Source organism: Vicugna pacos, chromosome 4 (assembly GCF_048564905.1).
Source record: "Vicugna pacos chromosome 4, VicPac4, whole genome shotgun sequence".
NCBI lineage: Eukaryota > Metazoa > Chordata > Mammalia > Artiodactyla > Camelidae > Vicugna > Vicugna pacos.
In genome coordinates this window covers 72,840,742-72,854,488 of record NC_132990.1, presented here as the reverse complement: position 1 = coordinate 72,854,488, position 13,747 = coordinate 72,840,742, and the positions used below count along the sequence as shown (strand labels likewise).

Below are 13,747 nucleotides of genomic sequence, written 5' to 3'. Positions count from 1 at the left end.
GCACAAACAGGCTTCTGGAAAGAAGTTCACGAGAAGGTTAGGTGATGTGGCAGCAGGAACAGGGGAGGAGAGCAGTAACACTGATACAGTGACCTCACCAACTGCCCCAAGAGCACTATCCTCATGTGCTCGAAGAGGGAGCCACCTGCAAAGATGGAGCCCCGCCATCTCCTGCTGTCTCTGAATAGAGAGAAATTCCGTATAAAGAGAAATAGGACAATGAAAGAAATACCTTGTCTCAGGCAGCATAGTACACACTTCATGAATCCATTCCAAATGTGAGATCGCTCTAGGTCCTAATGCAAGTAATGGTGACCTGGAGCCAGAAGGCTCCAAGCCATGGCCAGGGGTGGCTGGACTCCTCCGCAGTGGCCCATCGACGAAGCCTTTCTTCTCCCGCTCCCGAGTAAAACCAGACTGCAAGTCACGCTGGACACCGTGAATGGGTGCTGATTTATTTATTTATTAGACTTGAGTGCTTTAGTACAGAACGGTACAGAGATGATACATGTTTGTGCTTCAATACTTTCAAACACTGAGATTCTGATAATTTCAAGGTAAACAAGTTTCAAGACAGACTAACTTTTTTTTAAAATATTCTTTTGATAAATTATTTTTATATAAATAACAGAGAAAGGAAAACCAACAGGCTGGACAAACAAGGTCCTGAAGCATGAGCATTGTTTGGTCAAGGGCAGGGAACAAAACAAGCAGTAACAGGAAGAAACAAACGAAGGCAGGTACCTACAGTCTGTCCTAAGGAAATAAGAGCTCATAAGGGGGAGAAGGGACACGGATCTGAAAACTAATCTGAGTGCATAGGGGAGATTTCAAAGCCTTGAGGGGAGAACACCACGATGCATCTAACTGGGTGGGTGAGGAGCATAATCTGAAAGGGAAGTGGGGGCTGCGAAGAACTAGCACACACCACGTTTGCAACGATGTCACGAGACAGTAATATACACACAGTCTGCGGGAGTTAAAGGGGGCGGGGGGGGGGCTGGGTGCGGGACGTTTTTGTGACTTCCACTGTCCTTATAGTTCATGACAAGAGCAGCAGAACAAAGAGCGTGCTCCCCACCGGAGAACGAGCTGCTGAGTCCTGAGGATGACGAGACATCCTTCCTGCATTTGCTCTTTAATTTTTGCATTAGAGCTAAGTTTTATACAGCTACGTTTTTATACAGAGAATAATAAAATGATGGTTTTCTCTTACAAGCACGACGACTTAAGACCCCAAACTACACAAAACAAAGTATTATGAAGTATGGTAAACTGAGGAGAATCTGAGTGGGAAAAGGGCTACTCTTCTTTGAAGCCCAGGGCACAGACCAGAAGCCTGCAGAACCCTTTCTGTTCTGGCCCCTTCCCGCCCTTGAGCCCACCCAGGCTGGCCCGCTGAGGAGGAGGAGCTCGGCTGGGGGTGATGCCTGGGGCAGGATGCGGTCTGGTCAGAAGGACCAGGTCTAACCGCTTCTCCAAAAGATCAGCGGGAGCTTGCTCCCCTCCTCATCCAGGCACAGTGACAGATGGCAGAACAACTTCCCTCAGATCACAGAGCTGTGGCCACAGGCCAGGGAGGCAGTGTGACAGGTTGGACGCCAGCCAGCACCCAGCTTGATTCCCCGGGACACCCCCGGCCCCAGCCCCAGGGGGAACAAGCCTCTGCGGAAACATAGGTTGGCTCGAGCTCAAATCTCACATGATGTCACCTGAGCTTCACTTGTAAGCTTATCTGGAGGAGAGCCAGCTGTGGGGTAGTAACTGAAGTTGAAGGTAACAGATTAATCCTCAGTTTGAAACACTCCAAGAACGGACATCTCAGTGATTCCCAGCAAGAACGGGAACAACCCCAGATGGGTTTTTTAGAACACCCAAACGTCTGTCTTCCCAAATGCAAGCAAGGTGCACATGTCACACTGGGCTATGTACAAGGTCATGGAATCATGACTAACGGGGAGGAGGTGTCCACTCGTCCTAAGCAGTTCCAGAAACCCTCCAGCAGTGGGTCCCTTACACCGAGCTTCTCCTCTGGGATACATATAGAAGATACTCTTTTTAGAAAACACAATGCATTCTTTTGCTTCAAACGAGAAGAGGGCATCATCCAACACGAGGATGGCGCCAGTGCCGGCCGGGCGTGCAGAGCTGGGGGCGGTGGAGGGAGCAGGGGCAGCAAAGTAACCGAGGCGGCTGGTGGTCAGCGGTCAGGGCTGCAAGCACTTTGGGGAGAGGGTGTGTGTTTTGGAGGGGTGGCTTAATTTTTTTAACTGCTTATTTCTTCATCTGTTTTATTCAGTTTCTTCAGCGTGTCCAGCAGTTTCTGTGGGGTGAGAATGTGCGTGGATCCTGGAGGAGGCAGAGAAGACCGTGAGTATGCTGGCTCTGGTTTTGAACACTTTCCTTTCCTGCCCTTCAAGTTCCCATGTCTGCGTCCTCCCCCCGCCCCAACCCTGGCTTTGGTCTAGTGGAAGCAGGGAAGGGGTTGGGGACAGGGTTTGGGGGCTATGTCACAGTAGGCCTGGGAGACATTTGGGGGCTATGGATAAACAGAACACATTCTCTGGCTCAGGCAGGGTCCAGGGCTGTACAAGGAAGGAGCCCGCCTCTCCAACCGGGCTCAGTGTTGTCGGCCAGGGGACAGGAATGGTGCTTCTAATTCTCTTCTGGACTCGAGAAGCCAGGGAGAGAAATTCCAAACCAAATGGCAAGGGAGGAGGTTGGGAATGGGACAGGGATTAGCCAGGGGGACTGTGTGTGGAAAGGATGGTATAGGTAGGGAGGGAGTGGATGGACAGAGCATCCTGGGGAAGCCACTGACCTCTGGGAGCCAGCTGTTTGGTCCTGCCATGGTGGGAGGGACCTCAGGTGTGAAGGGGAAAGGGCTGGGGTACCTGAGGCCTTACCTTGTAGAGACCGCCCATTGTAAGAGATTAGAAATGCTTGCAAAATTTTAAGCTAATGGAATTAGATATAATTTTACTGCAAAAATTAAAAATAAAAATAAATGAAGTCCTTTTTCATAAGGAGAGAGAGAGAGATCTAATAAGTGCAGTAAAAAAAGATGCATGGATCGTGTGGTTTGGACATGGACTTACTCAAACAGAACAGAGGTGACTGGCGTGTGAGCATGAGGCCTGCACGCATGCAGCAGTGGGCTTCAAAGAAAGAGATCCCGGTGGGAAAGAAGAACTGAACAAAAGAGATCCGTACTTGAAAATGTGCCTCCCTGGAGATGCGGGCAAGGGAGTGGGCCTTCGTGGGAGGAGGGGACCAGAAACCCCAGGACGCCATATTCCCACCCTGAGGGCAGGCAAAAGAAGGCTTTGGCTGGTTTGTTGGGAATGATTCCAAATACCAGGGTCCCTACTTGCTCAGCTGACCCGTGACTGCTGGCACTGTGGGCCTGGAGCCTTCCTGGTCAGTCCAGACCAGGAGAACACTGGTGAAGCCCTCTCTGGTGTGAGAGGCTTCTCAACATCCTGTTCCCTGCATTTCAAGCCCCAGCCACCCAGTCACTGCCCTGAGTGAGGAACCATCCCCGGCTACTTTCCAGAGGTGCCCAGTGTGATGCCCTGAGTGGGCACTAGCCCCTGCGCCCAAAGCTGACTCATTACTCTGCAGACCTGAGAGTCTGCAGACACGGGTTTCAGCAGCGTGTCCCTGAGTGTTTTTATACCACCCAGCCTCCCCTAAGGACTCTCATATCTGTAACCTTACCAATCTTCCTACTAATCCTAAAGGTCAAAAGCTGCTCCACAAAATGAGGAAACAGGAACAAACATTACTAAATTCTGAACAGAAGCATTGCCAGAATGAAGGCCTTCTGAATGTCAACTTGATGCAGTCTGAGGGTCTACACCTGAATGACAGCTGCTGGCAACTCCACCCAGGGCATAGCTCGGGGGCTTCCTAGGTTAAGGCAACAACCACGCACGTGCCAACGGTCCCTAACATCCTCCCCGCAGCCATCCGCCAGGAAACAAGAGGGCAGACTTGATTTAGAGGAAAATCAAAAGGCCTCTGATCAGATGCCCATCCCATCCTACCCTTGCTGACATGCAGATTCAGGGGTGGGGGGAAGGCAAAAAGAGGTGATGGAATTCACACTTTAGAACTTTCTGATATTACCTGATCGCTGACCATCTGGTGTCCCCAGAAAACGTCCAGGACTAAGTATCCGGCAATCAGTGGGGCCGCTAGGGCCCCTGCCCCAGGGATGCTGTTCCTGGGCCCTAACCACCTGGTCTCTTTAAAGGGTGCAGACCAGCGGGTGTTAATCTGAATCCCCTGGGAGCCAGTTCTTGCCACACAATCATCTGCAGGGCTTTAAAACCACAAACATTGCATACTGAGCAGGGTAAGTCCGTAATCCACATTTTGCAATGTTCTCACTTTGAACCCACAGGTGGCTGACCATGTAGACCCTCTAGAATGGCAAGTGGGGTCCACTGCTCTGAGGGTCCCTCTTACTCTACATGACTGAGAGACTGAAATGTGAACAGTGGTCTCCAAAACAAAGTCATTCAAAGACTGTCGAACTTGAGGGCCAGACACAGTGAGCTCCACCAGGACACAGTCCTTCCTTCCTCACTGATGGGATCTGAAAACCAGAAGAGTTCTTACCAATCAGCTGGTCTGGCTGCTCCTGGACTTGGCTGAAACAGACCTGCTGACTCAGAATATTCAGGGTGGCACCAGGGAATGGTAGATTTAAACTGTATATTTAAGAGCAACCCAGGTGAGTCTGATGACTTGCCAGGTTTGCAAGACAGTGGTCTTTCCCACCCACATCCTACAGATGGGAGAGAGACACCCAGGGCAGTGGGCCACTGGCTTGCAGCAGGTTGGTGGCACAGCCAGGCCCAGAAGCCACGCCACTGCCCTCAAGTCTAGGCATCTCATGGTCTCCTGACCTGGGAGAGGAGGTGCAAGGGAAGGCTGAAATAGTGGCCGGGCAACAGGCTGGTCTGAATTCAGATCCAAACCTGAGTCCCACTGAAAAACGAAGCTGATCTGACCCTGATCTAGAATAAAGCAAAATATTCAACATTAAAAGCAAAAACTTACTCCCCTATGTTAAATGCCTATTATGGTCAAAACCAGCCTTCCAGCCCCCTTTCATTAGCTGCCAGCAGCCTCCTGGACATTCCCCCAGAGCAACGAGGTGAAGATCTAATCAAAAGGCTGCATTTCTTAGACAGTTTGGAGGATTGATTAGCAGGATTGCGAGGAGGCTTGGTGGTAACTGTGCACTTCAGTTCTCCACGCCTGCCCCCTTTAGCCCAGACCTGGGGAGCCGGCCTCAGCTCCGGGAGAGACAGGAGGTAGACGGACAGAGTGTGGCACCAGCACCCACGCACGGCGCCTGCTAGGGACACTCATTCACTGCCACGCAGGAAGAACTCATCTCTTAAAGCTAAGTGACTACAAACACTGATGGTGGCAGGAGACCGCCTGCCCCTCTAACGCCCAGCAATGTCCGAGGCTTTGGTCACCTGGGCAATCACAGTGGAAGCAGGCAAGTCAGAGCCATCTGCTTTCTGACCTCCCTGGTGTGAGGGCTTCATGCCTCACTTTTTCTTAACTGAACTCTCTAAAATCCAACACTGCCCAGCAAAGCACCTCAGAAGCCAAGAACATACAACCAGAGTCTGTTCGTGCTCTCTCTGCTCTGATGACAGCCGAGACCTCTGTGCCGACTGGACATAAAACAAAGGAGAGGCTTCTTGTGACACAGGGAATCCCAGAAGGAATCCCAGCAGGAGTCCTGGGGGTCTGGGTCTGTGATTCTTTCAGGCTCTGCCAGTGGTCTGCCACTGCTGCAGCCTCGCCTGAACATCTGTCCTTCAAGTCTCAAAATACAACTTGCATCAGAGGCCGTCCACCTACCTGCCGCCTGCACCAGCTGTCTGTACCAGAACCAGATGTCTCTGATTACCAGCCTTCTAAGGTGCTTCTAAGTAATGGTTGGTTTTCAATAGTTGCTTTTACTCATCACCCAGTGGCCTCGCTTTCTAGGGGGAGGCAGTCTGGGCAGGATGCCAGGGCCATGGCCAGCCCCACGTCCTGGCTCACAGCCACTTGCTGCCTCTCTCCACCCTCCTGCCGCGGGCAGCCATCTCTCAGCCAAGGGTCAGAAAGAGGAGGAGATAAACAGTGCAGCCTCCGGCTCCGACCTTTAGAGCAAGTCCTTCGTGGATGGAGCACATTCTCTTTAAATAAACAAGCACACTTCTGATGTTACCTAGCCAGGGCTCTGATGTCCACGGCTCTGAGGGTCACCAGAAAGTGTGCGAGTGGGCAGGGCCGCCTGGTTTGAGCCACCACCAAATTACTGCATTGCAGATGGTCAGAGCCTAGAGGAGCCTTGGAGCCCTGAGATTTAGCTGCCTCACGTTCTGTGTCCTGTGTCCAGTGGGAATGACCTCCCACGGTCACCCCAGTGCTTGTGGCAGAGCTGGGGCTGGGGTCCAGGTCTGTCCACTGCGCACTCACAGGCAACTCATGCTCCTAACTCACTGGGCACGTCTCAGCCCGGAGCGGGGGTGTGGTATTTTCAGGGTCCGTCATCAACAGAGCAGATGAAGTCAGGTACACAAAACACGGCCTCATCACTGACTGCAATGAAGCTAAGGGATGATTAATGCTACAGTGAGGTCTTCAGTGTCAGCCTGCCACCTGAACACATCATAGGAAGTTCCCAGCTCATAGGAAGGGTGGAAAGAGAGAGGAAGGAAACGAGGACAAGAATAAAACCTGGACAATCTGCCAAACCAACAATGGGTTCCTGGGAACTGAGACAAAGGCACAAGTGTGGAGGAAAAGACGTTCTTTAGAACAGCACACAGTGTTGAGAACAGATCTCTACCCAGAGGCTCTCGATCTGACCAAGAGAATCCAATGGGAGAGAGGGGTATGATTCTTAACTCCTGAAAAGGATTCACAGGATAATTAAAATAAAAGCAATTACTCAAGAGCAAATGACTATGAAGTGCCGGTTTCCCTGGAGGAACAGGAGACACGACTCTCCACTGATGGCTGCAGCTCACCACGGATAAGTGGCTTATCATCTCATCACCCCTTAGAAATTGCTCCTCGGGATAAGCGCCTGTCCTGGGAAAAAGGTATTTACACGTCCAACTCCCGGTGACTGGGAGTCTGTTCTGACACCCTCTGCCAAGCCTTCCTCATGATCAGGTGCTCACAGGCACGTCCACTGGAGTTCTGTCTTCTTGGACAGGACCGTCCCCTGAACACCTGCTGGTCTCACTCTCAAGTTCCAACATCACAACGAGGGGGCTCTGTGTTCTCTGCCTGGCGCCCACATTGGCCCTGGGGCCAGCAGGCTTGGGCGCCGTGCCTGTGGCACCCCTCCACGCCCAGCTCCTAGGAGGACTGTCCACAGCAGTTACTATCGTTTCTGGTTTAAAGCCCAGTCTGACTGAGCAGCAGGTAACCCAAGGCATGAGCAAGCTGGCAAGCTGGAGCCCAGCGGCTCTCGGGGCAGGGTTGGTGAGGGCAGCATCGGACACATTTTCAATCGGTGTTAAGAACTGCAAGCATTTTCTCGTTAAAAGAAAATCAAATAAATAATAAATTAAAAAAGGGAAAAATAAAGAAAAAGAGTGACGGAATAATCAAAGAAAACCCTTCAGAGTAGAAGAGTTTCTTTTCTGTAATAAGCTGCTTTTACTTTGTTTCTTTGGCTCTCACTCCATTGTTGGAGCCTGATCCTCAAAAGATACCCTAGAGGACTCCCGGAAGTCGGGGTGTCTCAGGTCCATGAGAAATTTGGTGGGAGTGAGAATATGAGTAGAACCTGCGGGAGAACAGAGGCCGGCTGACTGCTTGAACAAAGGTACGTTACAGGAACATGCCAACTTAGGCCTATGTTTTATGCAGCCAATGAGGTGTGAGAGCGAGCCGCACGCGCACACGCGGCGCACACGTGGTGCACACGCGGCGCACGCGCACACGGCCGAGAGGACGGCGGGCATGCACAGGGCAGGCAAGGCCACACAGCGGACGTCAGCAATCTGCACCAGGCCTTTCCACCGATCCACACGGGCAGCCTTATCTCCCCGGGGCTCCACCTCCCAAAAGGCAACCTCAGGTCGGGGCGAATGTGGAAAAGGGGGTTTACACCAAAGCCTGGCTGGGACAGCTTCTGCCCAGAAAAGCTGTGTTTGAGCAGAGAATTAGCCAACACGCCCATGCAACATGTATGCAAGCGGGGAACACAGAAGCTCTGTCACAGGGGCCTTCGTAAACAAAGAGGAAAAAAACACAGGGAGAGATGGTGACCAGAGGAGGCTTCAGGGAGTAGGGAGGGCCAGGGGGTGTCCGATCTCCCCACTGAATGGTGGTATCTGGAAGGCAGGTTGTGAAGACAGTGCCAGGTCCATCTTGATACATCCAGGAATGGCCGGCCATGTGGGCTGGTCTGCAGAACATGGTCTCTCAGAGCTTGGGGGGCACTGTGACTTGGTCATCCCAAGGTGGAGGCATAATACGGACACATCTTACTGAGATAAAGGGCAAGGGCAGGGCCCAGCCAGGGCAGTATGTGCTGACCGCCTCTTGCCAATCAATAGCAAGAGGCACCTTGGGCAGGTGCAACTCCATTTTGTTAAGGGCGAGATGGGACAAAAGGAAGGCATCTGGAGAACGCAAGATTTGTTTCAGCTCATTCTTCCTATTCCAGCCCTAGAAACTGGGGAAATTCCTGCAGGTGTGAAAAAGGAGAAAAATCTCCTGCTGCATTAAGTCAGCTCTATGGGTTGCTTCCTTTCTTCTGGAAAACTAGCAGAAAATACCAGAAGGGATACGATAGACCTAGAAGTGGTGGGAACTGGTTAGGGAAACCCTCAGCAGAGCCCAGCAGTCAGGCCAGTATGTTTCGGGCAATATCTGCTCACATGCCTTGTCTGTCCGTCTCCAACGGACAGGTGAAGGAGGGGGAAAGTTCATCTTCCATTCACTGAGCACCTGCTAGAGGTGAGGCCCGAGGCCAGGAAACTGACAGGTCCCCCTCAGGCCTAGCTCAGGCTGTAAGTGGGTGTCCTTAACCACATTTGCTGGGTAAGGGAATCACAGCGTGGAAGGGGAAGCACTTCATGGGTGACCACATGGCAGTGGCGGAGCAGGAACGTGAGCCTGGCCTGCTGGAGTCTGTGATCGCCTAGTTCCCACCACAGGGAGCTGCCTCCCGTCAAGAGATACAGTGCAGACATGAGGAAGGAACCCTTCGCCCCTCAGTGTCAGCTGGCCAAGTTCTGCAGGGGCAATGGGGAACCCAAGACAGAATGGAACACCAAAGCATGGAATGGAATCAAAGTGCAGTGAAGCAGCCCCTTCCCTCTAGAAAACATGCCCACTCACCTATGAGCACTTCCCACTTGCCGTTGGCCTGGGTCACCTCATAAGCACAACGCATCTCGTTCAGGCTCACGCCCCCCAGGATGAAGATGATGAGGCGGGGACCGCTGCGGTACTCCCCGGGGGCCTTATTCTTATGCCAGTGCCCATAGCGGGCGCTGGGGCAGGGGAGAGGTGGAGAGAGAGAGACAATGATGTTTGCATTTATAGCATTTATGTCATTCACATTCGTTCTGTACACCAGTGGCCAAAATAGAGCAGACGCCTAGCAAGTGCTGGCTGAACTGAACTGCAGCGCAAGTTGTCAAGTACTTTGGCTGCCGGGAGAAGAATCTCTCTGAGCTCCCGTGCTGCGACCCTGTCACTCTCTTAGAAACACGCAGGCACCAGGCAGGTTCAGGTCAGCTTTAAAGGTGGACGTTCAACAGCTTCACCTGGGTGATGCTGGTCCAGGCACCCACCCCACATCGCACATGTCCCATGCTTGTCTGCAGCAGTGATGGCAGAGTCTAGGGCCTGTCTTCAGGCTGATTCACTGGACAAATGTGCACTGGGTGCCACACTGGGGCCAGGCCACCCCAGCAGCAAAGAGCCGGCTCGAGTGAGATACAGCTCTTGCCCACCAAGAGCTCACGGTTTAATTGGGGTGGGGAGCGCGGGGAGGGCGGAGAAGGAAGCGAGTCTGCATGTGCTCTGATGGAGGAGCTCAGCGCCATCCTGCGTACACACATGGGAGGGCAGTCTAGCCCTGATCAAGCATCACTGGTGAAGGCTTCCTGAAAGAGGTGACACTGAGCTGCCTCCTAATAGCCATTTCAATGGTGGGACAGCTCCCTAGGTGTCCCCTCTGCCCCTGGCTTCCCTCAATGCATCTTTACCTTGTCCTCAGAAACAATGAGGAATGAGTTGCTTCCAGGTTAAGAAAATGGAGAAAACAAAACAAAAATCAAAACAAAATGAGGAGAGCAAGGCTGCCCTGGAGAGTGGAAATTTAAAAAAAAATTTTTTGGGGGGTAACTAGGTTTGCTTTATTTATTTGTTTGTTTGTTTGTTTGTTTATTTATTTAATAGAGATACCAGGGATTGAACCCAGGACCTTGTGCATGGTAAGCACGCACTCTACCACTGAGCTATACCCTCCCACTGAGAGTGGAATCTTACGGCTCTTCCTGACTTACAACAGCAGTAAAGTCACTTCCCAAATCTCGGGACCCGTCTGGGCCAGCTCAGACGATCTCACAGTCACTTTTCTTGCCTGTGCAATCAATTGTTTGTCTGCCATCGTCAGCCTGGCTATGGCCCTACGTGGGATTTTGTGTTTTACTCTAACATTGGCAATATACAGTTGGCCTCTGCTGGCATCAGAGGGGATGCACAATGCTAGATGCCACGTAGGCCTGAGAGTGACGACAGAAGGCAGGTGGAGAGAGAAGATGGGTGGGCAAAGTCTGAGTCGAGGGACAAAGGTGCAAGTTCTGAAGAGTGTTACCCTGGGAACCGCACATCACAGCAGGGCCAGAGAGGTACCTAGGCCACACAGACGAGGGAGGCAGAGAAGAGAGTCTGGAGGAGAATTGCATTTATAGTACAGAGTCCCAGGGACTGGCACGTGGAGATGTCACCCTCACAGCACAGCAGGAGAGGCTTGTGGATGAGCACAAAAAGGAGATGAACCAGAGGAAGAGCTTTCAAAAGTACATTCACAAAGCATCATGGCCAGCCAGGAAAACAGCACTGGAGAACCCGGAGATGGAAGTACGGACTGTTGTCTGCTCACATCTCTAAGGTGAGAAACGTCTGGGCATCAGCAGGTACGTGGCAAAAACCTAGCAAACCCAAGGCATCCACATTTCCACCATCTGTTTCCATCAAGAATGCACCTGAAGGGGAGGGTGTAGCTCAAAGTGGTAGAGCACATGCTTAGTATGCACAAGGTCCTGGGTTCAGTCCCCAGTACCTTCTCTAAAAAAAAGTAAGTAAATAAATAAACCTAATTACCACCCCCCCAAAAAAGAATGCATCTGAGAAATGTGTCTTTATTCAGATGACCTACTCATCCCTTTCTTACTAAAATTAATGAATGAATGAAAAGTGACAACAGACTACACCAAGTGCCTGCTACATGTCAGGCTCTGTTCTAGGCACCGAGGATAAAACAGACACAAATCCCTGCCCTCGTGAGGCTGACATTCTAGGCAGGGAGACTGGTAGTAAACAAGGCAAATACTAAGTGATAGTGTAAATGGATGGAGAAAAATAAAGCAGGGAAGGGAGACAGGAAGTGGTGGTGGGGCTGTGATTGTTCTCATTATTTTCTGTGACACCTTTATGGAGAGATAATTCATGTATCATACAATTCACTCAATTAAACCATACAATTCAATGGTGTTGAGTACAGTCACAGAATTGAGAACCATCACCACAATCAATTTTAGACTATTTTCATTGTCCCCAAAATAAATTCTGTACCTATTAGCAGTTGCTCCCCATTCCCCACCCCTGTCCCCAGCTCCTGGCAACCACCAATCTACTTTCTGTCTCTACAAACTTGCCTGCCCTGGACATTTCATATAAATGGAAGCAAACAACATGTGGGCTTTAGTGATTGGCTTCATTCACTTAGTATAATATTTTCAAGGTTCATCCACGTCGTAGCATGGATAAGTATTCCATTCCTATCTTTGGCTGAATAATATTCCATTATATGAATATACCATATTTTGTTTATCCATTCTTCAGCTGATGGACACTTGAGTCATTTCCACTTTTGAGCTCATATGAATAATGCTGCTAGGAACATTGATGAACCGTAATTTTAAGCAAGGTAGTTAGGAAGGATGGGAGAAGGTAATTTTTGATTAAAGACCTGGAGGAGATAAGAGGTAGGTATGTAGATATTTCTAGGGACAGATCACTTCAGGCAAAGGGAAAAAGCAAGTGCAAAGGTCCTGAGGCAGAAGTAAGCCTGGCATGTTCAGGGAAGAGCAAGGAGGCTGATATGGCTGAAGTGGATGAGAAAAGGGAGAAGTGAGAAGTGAGGTGTGAGCCAGGGTGGAACAAGAAGCCAGGGAGTAAAGGGCCTCACGGCCGCTGGAAGGACCTGGCCTGCACTCTGGCTGTGACGAGTTGGGGTGGGGGTGGGTTCTCAGGGATCATGCGGTGTCACAAGAGGACTACCGTGTAGCCGCCATCCAGCCAGACATGGTCCCACTGGCTCCCCTCTTGTTTGCTGGGCTTTATCACTTACCTGACAGCAGTGGTGCTAAAGGAGGCAGAGGAGCGGGTTGAGATATAAGGGTAGTGCTTGGTATCAAGTTTGTCTTCAATAGTGTCCTGGAGAAAAGAGAGACAGCTGTTAGACCTGCCATCTGTTTGGAAAGGGCTGACAGAACCAAGGGAAGACAATTCCAAGAACAAGCCACTTAGCAAAAACCACGGCCAGGTTTGCAACCACCAGAGCTCAGAGCTCCCCTGCCCGCTGCCGGATGCCGGGTGCTTTCAGCTGTGCTCAGCAAGGACCAGATGCTCCATAGCCGGCTGATACTAAGTTTGTAGGTCTGCTCTTTAAGAGAAGGTTTTTTTGGGGAAAACTTGTATTAATTTTTCTTGCTTCTCTTTCAATTTGTTCTTTTTTCTCCTCTTTTATATCCTATGTGAGGCTATAAACGTCGCATTCTGCCCAATAAACTGATACTTGCCATCAGTCTTGTAAAGACTATGCACAAACAGAGTCTCTCAGGCAAGAGAAGGCCTTACACCCTCGGTTTTCCAAGGGCCTAATTATCTAGTGGGTGGAGCCAGCTATCCACCCACTGGTGCTGAGAAGTCTGCACTCCTAACAGCTACCATGTGAAGCCCACACATGTCTCCTGGGGGACTAGGGAGGAGGAGGAGGAAAGGGGCGCAGAGAACAAAGGAGGGAATGAGACAGAGGGGTTGGCTTGCCTATTCTGCCAAGCAAAGAAACGTAACTGGCTTCTAGATGTCTCATGTTCACCCATCCTTTTGGTTTGTGGGTTTTAAAAATAGGAAGCTGACTCACTATATATATTTAAAATACATTTATTTTAACATACAATTCAGTGGGAACACCTGGACTGCTATGAATTAACAAAGGATCCCGGGCAGGTCCCTTCTCTGGACCCTATTCCTGTCCACCTGTCGAGGGCAGGAGTTGGACAGATCACCTCCAAGTCTCACCCCAAAGCTCCAGTGGAGCAGGATTCTACACAGGGTTTCTTTAAGCTACAAGGAGGGAGGGAAGGGACACCATTGAGCTACCTTACATTCACAGATACAAAACACCTACTATGCACAAGGCATGGTGCCAGAGGACAGGTCAGGTGAGGGCACAGGGCCAAGGTCT

At 50.8% G+C, this 13,747-nt stretch overlaps 1 protein-coding gene and 1 non-coding gene across 3 annotated transcripts in view; both read right to left on the bottom strand.

The window, feature by feature from the left end:
- Positions 1 to 443: 443 nt before the first annotated feature.
- STXBP1 (syntaxin binding protein 1) overlaps positions 444 to 13,747 on the bottom strand; it is a 62,284-nt gene continuing 48,980 nt past the window's right edge. The window contains exons 17-19 of one of the 2 annotated variants that reach the window (XM_072960154.1): positions 12,629 to 12,714; positions 9,385 to 9,539; positions 444 to 2,349 (exon numbers count right to left, since the gene is read on the bottom strand). In XM_072960154.1, the coding sequence (XP_072816255.1) occupies positions 2,267 to 2,349; positions 9,385 to 9,539; positions 12,629 to 12,714 (324 nt within the window). In that variant the 3' untranslated portion in view covers positions 444 to 2,266. Of the gene's footprint in view, positions 2,350 to 6,824; positions 7,823 to 9,384; positions 9,540 to 12,628; positions 12,715 to 13,747 lie in introns of those variants that run through there. The other variant, XM_072960153.1, reaches the window with a different exon arrangement.
- Positions 10,450 to 10,522, bottom strand: TRNAG-ACC (transfer RNA glycine (anticodon ACC)). The gene has a single exon. It is a non-coding gene; the product is annotated as a tRNA-Gly (tRNA).